Source organism: Pristiophorus japonicus, unplaced genomic scaffold (assembly GCF_044704955.1).
Source record: "Pristiophorus japonicus isolate sPriJap1 unplaced genomic scaffold, sPriJap1.hap1 HAP1_SCAFFOLD_1374, whole genome shotgun sequence".
In the NCBI taxonomy this organism is placed as follows: Eukaryota; Metazoa; Chordata; class Chondrichthyes; family Pristiophoridae; genus Pristiophorus; species Pristiophorus japonicus.
Genome location: NW_027251044.1, coordinates 59,166 through 68,220, shown reverse-complemented (window position 1 = coordinate 68,220; position 9,055 = coordinate 59,166). Strand labels below are relative to the sequence as shown.

The 9,055-nt window shown below is 54.1% G+C and overlaps 1 protein-coding gene across 1 annotated transcript; it reads left to right on the top strand.

The window, feature by feature from the left end:
- Positions 1–232: 232 nt before the first annotated feature.
- On the top strand, positions 233–8,731 carry LOC139242558 (retinoid-inducible serine carboxypeptidase-like; the record flags this gene model as incomplete). Its single annotated transcript, XM_070870416.1, has 5 exons — positions 233–347; positions 3,198–3,311; positions 3,590–3,727; positions 5,965–6,128; positions 8,444–8,731. Coding segments are annotated over 5 exons (594 nt in total), but the record flags the coding sequence as incomplete, so codon positions are not given.
- Positions 8,732–9,055: the final 324 nt, after the last annotated feature.

Genomic DNA, 9,055 nt, shown 5'->3' with positions numbered 1-9,055 from the left:
GTTATGGGGTATATAACCAGACGGGGGGTTATGGGGTATATAACCAGACGGGGGGGGGGGGGTTATGGGGTATATAACCAGACGGGGGGGGGGGGTTATGGGGTATATAACCAGACAGGGGGGAATGGGATATATAACCAGACCGGGGGGGGGGGGTTATGGGGTATATAACCAGACGGGGGGAATGGGGGTGGAGAACGTGACATTAAACATTCTCCTGCTTCTGTTACAGAATACAGATGGAGTGAACTTTTACAACATAATGAAGAAGGAGCCAGTGCATATGATCCCACAGTTCAGCTCAACAATGAGGACCTCCTCACTGGGTCTGTGTCCTTCATGTGTTGGTTTGTATAAAGTACACTCAGTCTCTGGGGAACATGTGGTGCAGTAATGTGGGCTGGGCAGGGTGGTGGTCACAGTTCAATTCCCACTCCGTGACTTTGACACGTAATCCAGACCGACACTCCCAGTTCAGTACTGGGGGAGTGCCGCACTGTCGGAGGGGCAGTACTGAGGGAGTGCCGCACTGTCGGAGGGGCAGTACTGAGGGAGTGCCGTACTGTCGGAGGGGCAGTACTGAGGGAGTGCCGCACTGTCGGAGGGGCAGTACTGAGAGAGCGCCGCACTGTCGGAGGGGCAGTACTGAGGGAGTGCCGTACTGTCGGAGGGGCAGTACTGAGGGAGTGCCGTACTGTCGGAGGGGCAGTACTGAGGGAGTGCCGCACTGTCGGAGGGGCAGTACTGAGGGAGCGCCGCACTGTCGGAGGGGCAGTACTGAGGGAGCGCCGCACTGTCGGAGGGGCAGTACTGAGGGAGCGCCGCACTGTCGGAGGGGCAGTACTGATGGAGCGCCGCACTGTCGGAGGGGCAGTACTGAGGGAGCGCCGCACTGTCGGAGGGGCAGTACTGAGGGAGTGCCGTACTGTCGGAGGGGCAGTACTGAGGGAGTGCCGTACTGTCGGAGGGGCAGTACTGAGGGAGTGCCGCACTGTCGGAGGGGCAGTACTGAGGGAGCGCCGCACTGTCGGAGGGGCAGTACTGAGGGAGCGCCGCACTGTCGGAGGGGCAGTACTGAGGGAGCGCCGCACTGTCGGAGGGGCAGTACTGATGGAGCGCCGCACTGTCGGAGGGGCAGTACTGAGGGAGCGCCGCACTGTCGGAGGGGCAGTACTGAGGGAGCCCCGCACTGTCGGAGGGGCAGTACTGAGGGAGTGCCGCACTGTCGGAGGGGCGGTACTGAGGGAGCGCCGCACTGTCGGAGGGGCAGTACTGAGGGAGCGCCGCACTGTCGGAGGGGCAGTACTGAGGGAGCGCCGCACTGTCGGAGGGGCAGTACTGAGGGAGCCCCGCACTGTCGGAGGGGCAGTACTGAGGGAGTGCCGCACTGTCGGAGGGGCAGTACTGAGGGAGCGCCGCACTGTCGGAGGTTGTGTTTCAAATGAGAAATTCATTTAATCCGCCTGCCTCTTTTGCTGGGTGAAGTGATGGATGAGCCACAGCACCACTTGTAGAGCCGAGAGGGACCCCGGTGTCCTTGGGCTGACCATCCTCCCCCTCCTGGGGGGCCGGCCTTGCTCCCTCAGCCAATACCATCAGAAAGAGTCACGGGCCGTTCATCAGTTTGTGGGATCTTGCTGTGTTCCAAATGGCTGCTGCATTTACCTCCAAAATAACGACTATCACAAGGTACTGTCCAGCTCTTTCAGATGTTTGAGACCAGTCGTGCTTTAAAATCCCATATTTTAATAAGCAGGTTTGTTTAATAAAACCCACTCGGACATTGAGTGGCTGTCTGTCGCTCGCGGTTACTGCAGCCCGCGCGCTGTCTGTGGCTCGCGGTTACTGCAGCCCACGCGCTGTCTGTGGCTCGCGGTTACTGCAGCCCGCGCGCTGTCTGTGGCTCGCGGTTACTGCAGCCCACGCGCTGTCTGTGGCTCGCGGTTACTGCAGCCCGCGCGCTGTCTGTGGCTCGCGGTTACTGCAGCCCACGCGCTGTCTGTGGCTCGCGGTTACTGCAGCCCACGCGCTGTCTGTGGCTCGCGGTTACTGCAGCCCACGCGCTGTCTGTGGCTCGCGGTTACTGCAGCCCGCGCGCTGTCTGTCGCTCGCGGTTACTGCAGCCCACGCGCTGTCTGTGGCTCGCGGTTACTGCAGCCCGCGCGCTGTCTGTGGCTCGCGGTTACTGCAGCCCGCGCGCTGTCTGTGGCTCGCGGTTACTGCAGCCCACGCGCTGTCTGTGGCTCGCGGTTACTGCAGCCCACGCGCTGTCTGTCGCTCGCGGTTACTGCAGCCCACGCGCTGTCTGTCGCTCGCGGTTACTGCAGCCCACGCGCTGTCTGTGGCTCGCGGTTACTGCAGCCCACGCGCTGTCTGTCGCTCGCGGTTACTGCAGCCCGCGCGCTGTCTGTGGCTCGCGGTTACTGCAGCCCGCGCGCTGTCTGTGGCTCGCGGTTACTGCAGCCCGCGCGCTGTCTGTGGCTCGCGGTTACTGCAGCCCGCGCGCTGTCTGTGGCTCGCGGTTACTGCAGCCCACGCGCTGTCTGTCGCTCGCGGTTACTGCAGCCCACGCGCTGTCTGTGGCTCGCGGTTACTGCAGCCCACGCGCTGTCTGTCGCTCGCGGTTACTGCAGCCCACGCGCTGTCTGTGGCTCGCGGTTACTGCAGCCCACGCGCTGTCTGTGGCTCGCGGTTACTGCAGCCCACGCGCTGTCTGTGGCTCGCGGTTACTGCAGCCCACGCGCTGTCTGTGGCTCGCGGTTACTGCAGCCCGCGCGCTGTCTGTGGCTCGCGGTTACTGCAGCCCACGCGCTGTCTGTGGCTCGCGGTTACTGCAGCCCACGCGCTGTCTGTCGCTCGCGGTTACTGCAGCCCACGCGCTGTCTGTCGCTCGCGGTTACTGCAGCCCACGCGCTGTCTGTGGCTCGCGGTTACTGCAGCCCACGCGCTGTCTGTCGCTCGCGGTTACTGCAGCCCGCGCGCTGTCTGTGGCTCGCGGTTACTGCAGCCCGCGCGCTGTCTGTGGCTCGCGGTTACTGCAGCCCGCGCGCTGTCTGTGGCTCGCGGTTACTGCAGCCCGCGCGCTGTCTGTGGCTCGCGGTTACTGCAGCCCGCGCGCTGTCTGTGGCTCGCGGTTACTGCAGCCCACGCGCTGTCTGTCGCTCGCGGTTACTCTCTTGGTTTTGTTTGTGTGGCAGTCAGTCTGTACCAGCGTCACGTCGGCCCCATGCAGAGAACCACCCTGGACATGTTGATGAATGGGCCCATCAGGAAGAAGCTGAAAATCATCCCAGACTTCGTCAAGTGGGGAGGTAACTGTCCGCGAGGGGAGGGGATGAATGTGAAAGCCTGTTAGTGACTTCCCACGCCCCCCCGCCCCCCCCCATGCCCCGCTCCCGGCCCCGCTCCAGCCTGCTCCCTGCACTCCCCCCCCGCCCCCTCCCCTGCTCCCGGCTCCCTTCCCTCGCTCCCAGGAGTTCTCTGTTTGATTTGTTCCTTATTGTGGTTAGAACTAGTTATCATGCTTATCTTGACTTGCCAAGCTTGGAACTAGTTACATTTAACCTGTCTCTGATCTTAAACCACACAGGTCAGTCTAACGATGTGTTTGTAAATATGGAGGGCGACTTCATGAAGCCGGTAACCAACCTCATTGACCAGCTGCTAGCCGCGGGGGTGAACGTCACGGTTTATAATGGGCAGCTGGACCTCATTGTGGACACGTTGGGTAAGGGTCTCCGTGCTCACACTGCCTGGACAGGAAGCTGTCCTGGTCGTGCTCTGGGGGGAGAGGGAGACCCCGGCAGGTGCTCCCTCCACCTGTTGGATCGTGAAGGTTTTAGTTCCATGTCGGGATCTGCAGTGGCAGCTGTGTGCCTCGTGATACTTCTGTGGTTTGTGTTTAAAGGTGGTTTCGGTTCCTGTACCAGTAACTTCAGCTAGTTAGAGGAACTTGCAGTGTCTCTATCACCGAGTGTCAACTGTGGCTCAGTGGGTAGCTCCCATCTCTGAGTCAGAAGGTCGTGGGTTAAAGCCCCACTCCAGAGACTTGAGCACACAATCCAGGGGGAGGCTCCCAATTGTAGAGTGTAATGAACTGTATGGGGAGGAAGTTGGTTGACAAACAACAACTTGCGTCTATATAGCACCTTTAACGATCACAAAAACGTTAACAAACTAAATTTGACATCGAGCCACATGAGATATTAGGATAGATGATCAAAAGCTTGGTCAAAAAGGTAGGTTTGAAGGAGTGTATGAAAGGAGAGGCAAATTGTATGTTGGCATTTATTACAAAAGGAGTTGAGTATGAGAGTAAAGAAGCCTGACTGCAATTAAGGTGAGACCACAGCTGGGTGCACTGTGCACAGTTTTGGTTTCCTTACCTAAGGAAGGATATACTTGTCTTAGCAGAAGTGTAACAAAGGTTTACTAGACTGATGGGATGAGTTTAAATGATAGGTCCTTCCTATCCACTCTATTTCCTTTGGCAGAGGGGTCAACAACCAGGGGTCATAGATTTAAAGTAGTTGGTAGAGGGTTTAGAGGCGATTTGAGGGGAAGAAATTCACCCAGAGGGTGGTGGGGGTCTGGAACTCACGGCCTGAAAGGGTGGTAGAGGCAGAAACCCTCACCACATTTAAAAAGTATTTGGAAATGCACTTGAAGTGCCGTAACCTACAGGGCCACGGACCGAGAGCTGGAAAGTGGGATTAGACTGGATAGCTCTTGGTCGGCCGGCACGGACACGATGAGCCGAATAGCCTCCTGTGCTGTAAATTTCTATGAGAGGATTGACCTATGAGGAGAGATTGAGTAGTCTTGGCCTATATTCCCTCGAGTTGAGAAGAATGAGAGGTGATCTCATTAAATCATCTAAAATTCTTAGGGGGCTTGACAGTTTATGCTGGGAGTTGTTTCCCCCGGGCTGGGGAGTCTGGAACCAGGGGTCATAGTCTCAGAATAAGGGGTCAGCCATTTAGGACTGAGATGAGGAGAAATTTCTTCACTCAAAGGGTTATGAATCTTTGGAATTCTCTGCCCCAGAGTACTGTGGATGCTCAGTCGTTGAGTATAGTCAAGACAGAGACCGATAGATCTTTGGATATTATGGGGATCGGGCGGGAAAGTGGAGTTGAGGTAGAAGATCAATCACACTCTTGAATAGCGAAACAGGCTCAAATGGGCGAATGGCCTCCTGGTTCTCCAAGGCAGCTGAAGTCATGGCCGCCAATGGTGGAGTGATAGAAATCAGGATGCACAAAAGGCCAGAAACAGAGGAGTGCAGAGATCTCAGAAGGTTGTAGAGCTGGAGGAAGTTCGAGATAGGGAGGGACGAGGCCATGAAGGGATTTGAAAACGGGAACAAAGATTTTGGCAGGGCCAGATTAGCGGGTGGACAGACATGGCAGATACAATTTAATGTGGTGAAGTGAGAGGTTAATAGGTTCTGGTGGAAAAATAAGATGCAAGTTGGAGTGACCACTTAATGGAAAGACACTGTAGGGTGTGGGTGAAGAGGGAAATTTAGGGAATCAAATACAGATGAAGCCAAGAAAAGACCAATAGAATTTAGGGGTTCAAGAGTCAAGAACTAATACATTTGGGGCATTGGGATTAGTTTGGGTATTGATACAGGGCTGTGGGGAGAGAGCGGGGCAGTGGGATTAGTTTGGGTATTGATACAGGGCTATGGGGAGAGAGCGGGATTAGTTTGGGTATTGATACAGGGCTATGGGGAGAGAGCGGGATTAGTTTGGGTATTGATACAGGGCTATGGGGAGAGACTGGGGCAGTGGGAGTAGTTTGGGATTAATACAGGGTTATGGGGAGAGAGCGGGGCAGTGGGATTAGTTTGGGGATTGATACAGGGCTGTGGGGAGAGAGCGGGGCAGTGGGGTTAGTGTGGACTTGATGCAGGGCTGTATAAACATAGGTTCTCTCTCTCCCCACTCGCCGATCCAGGGCAGGAAGCCTGGGTGAAGAAGCTGAAATGGCCAGGCCTGTCTGCGTTCTCCAGCCTGCGATGGAAACCAGTGTACACTTCGTCCAGACCTGGAGACACTGCTGCCTTCTACAAACAGTACCACAACTTCGCCTTCTTCTGGATCCTGAAGGCTGGGCACATGGTGAGTTGTTCCTCAGCCAGCCCCCCCACCGTCTGAGACCGCTCAACATTTCACGACCCGTTGGGCGGGGGGTGGAGGGATTTGGGAACAGAGCGGGGACATGGGATTAGGATACTGCTCGTGAAGGGTAAACACCAGCAGTGACTGAATGGCCTGATTCAGTGCTTTAATTTCTGTACAAGTCTCTCTCCTCTCCCATGCTATCACTATCACTAGAGAAAACGTACTCGGCAAACTAATGGGACTAAAGGCGGACAAGTCCCCTGGATCTAATGGCTTACATCCTAGAGTCTTAAAAGAAGTGGCTGCAGAGATAGTGGATACATTGGTTGTAATCTACCAAAATTCCCTGAATTCTGGGGAGGTCCCAGCAGATTGGAAAACTGCAAATGTAACATCCCTATTTAAAAAAAAAAAAAGGAGGCAGACAGAAAGCAGGAAACTATAGCCCAGTTAGCCTAACATCTGTCGTTGGGAAAATGCTGGAGTCCATTATTAAGGAAGCAGTAGTGGGACATTTAGAAATGATAATGCAGTCAAACAGAGTCAGCATGGTTTTATGAAAGGGAAACCATGTTTGACAAATTTGCTGGAGTTCTTTGAGGATGTAACGAGCAGGGTGGATAAGGGGGAACCAGGGTATGTGGTGTATTTGGATTTGCACCATAAAAGGTTACTGCACAAGATAAAAGTTCACGGGGTTGGGGGTAATATATTAGCATGGACAGAGAATTGGTTAACTAACAGAGAACAGTAGAGTCAGGATAAATGGATCATTTTCAGATTGGCAAACAGTAACTAGTGGGGTACCACAGGGATCAGTGCTGGGTTCTCAACTATTTACAATCTATATTAATGACTTGGATGAAGGGACTGAGTGTAATGCAGCCAGGTTTGCTGATGATACAAAGATGGGTGGGAAAGCAAATTGTGAGGAGGACACAAAAAATCTGCAAAGGGATATAGACAGGCTAAGTGAGTGGTCAAACATTGGCAGATGGAGTATGTGGGAAAATGTGAGGTTATCCGCTTTGGCAGAAAAAATAAAAAAAGCAAATTATAATTTAAATGGAGAGAGATTACAAAATGCTGAGGTACAGAGAGACCTGGGGGTCCTTGTGCATGAAACACAAAAATTTAGTATGCATTTTCAGCAAGTAATCAGGAAGGCAAATGGAATGTTGGCCTTTATTGCAAGGGGGATAGAGTATAAAAGCAGAGAAGTCCTGCTACAACTGTACAGGGTATTGGTGAGGCCACACCTGGAGTACTGCGTACAGTTTTGGTCTCTGTATTTAAGGAAGGATATACTTGCATTGGAGGCTGTTCGGAGAAGGTTCACTAGGTCGATTCCTGAGATGAGGGAGTTGACTTATGAAGAAAGTTTGAGCAGGTTGGGTCTATACTCATTGGAGTTTAGAAAAATAAGAGGTGATCTTATTGAAACATCTAAGATTCTGAGGAGGCTTGACAAGGTGGATACAGAGAGGATGTTTCCCCTTGTGGGGGAATCTAGTCTCAGAATAAGGAAGGGGTCGCCCATTTAAAACTGAGATGAGGAGGAATTTCTTCTCTGAGGTTCGTGAATCTTTGGAATTCTCTGCCCGAGAGAGCTGTGAAGGCTGGGTCATTGAATATATTTAAGGTGGAGATAGACAGATTTTTGCAAGGGTTGTGGGGAACAGGCGGGGAAGTGGAGTTGAAGCCAGGATCAGATCAGCCATGATCTTATTTAATGGCGGAGCAGGCTCGAGGGGCCGAATGGCCAACTCCTCCTATTTCTTATGTTCTTATGCCCCTACATATTATAATTCTGTAAAAGTCCCCTTAATAAAGCTGACGGTTTTGGTCAGTTTTAAAGTATTCTTTAGTGCGATGAATAATTATTACACTCTGCAGCCTCGAGACATCCATTAGTGCTGTGAGCGTATGAACCACAGACGTACCACATTGCCCAGTGAGTAGCAGGCAAGGCCCAGGCTCCATCCCCGGCCTGTGCCGAGTTGGGCAGGTCCTGGTGCCAGGATTGGATTGCACGCTGTGTTGGGGAGGGAAGCGATCAGCCAGGGTTGCTGCTGTTGACCTCGCTGTAGTGAACCCTCTGTGTTGGTTGTCCTGTGTGTATGGTGTTTGGGTGAGATGGTACTGGCTCTGCTCTGCTTCCATGTTTCAATGTCCTGTTAATCTCACGGTCTAGATTGTGAGAGTGGGTGGCGAATGAGGAGTCAGTATCAGCAGCATTGCACGGTGTGAGGGGCTGTGCTGAACACGGAGGTGCTCCGTTGCCCGGTCTCAGGTCTGTTGTGTTCTTCCAGGTTCCAGCTGACCAGGGAGAGATGGCGATGAAGCTGTTACGGATGGTGACGGGTCAGGATTAGTTCTGTGACTCTGGCCAGCAGGAATGGCCCAGAGCAGGGATCGCTTTGTGGAATCACCCCTTCAATATCAGGAGTTGGAGTTACTCCCAGAGCAAAGGCCTCTCGGAGTGGGGAACGACCTCGCGAACAGCACTGTCCAGAGCCAGCTTCTGCTGCTCCCAGTGCTCGGAGCAGGACAGCCAGCTGCCTCCCCTCCTTTCTTGATTAAAATCTACTCTGCTTTTCTCCCTGTGTCCGTCTGATTGTTCCGTGGCTGTGCAATGCATGGGTTCCATGCTGAATCCCGGGGGTGTGCCCACCTCCCCCGTACCCCGGGGAAAGTTGTTTTTTCCCCTACACTGAGTGCCACTTGGTGTCTGAAGGCTCTGGGGAGTGGGCGTGGCTCTGGAGGCGGGCTGTGTGAGGCCGCGCCCTGGGGAGTGGGTGGGGCTCTGGAGGTGGGCCCCGGGGGGTGGGTGGGTCTGTGGCCACGCCCTGGGAAGTGGGTGTGGCCACAACTGAAGGCCGAGGTCCAACAAAAAACTCGTGACCTAAAGAACAGATGGTAGG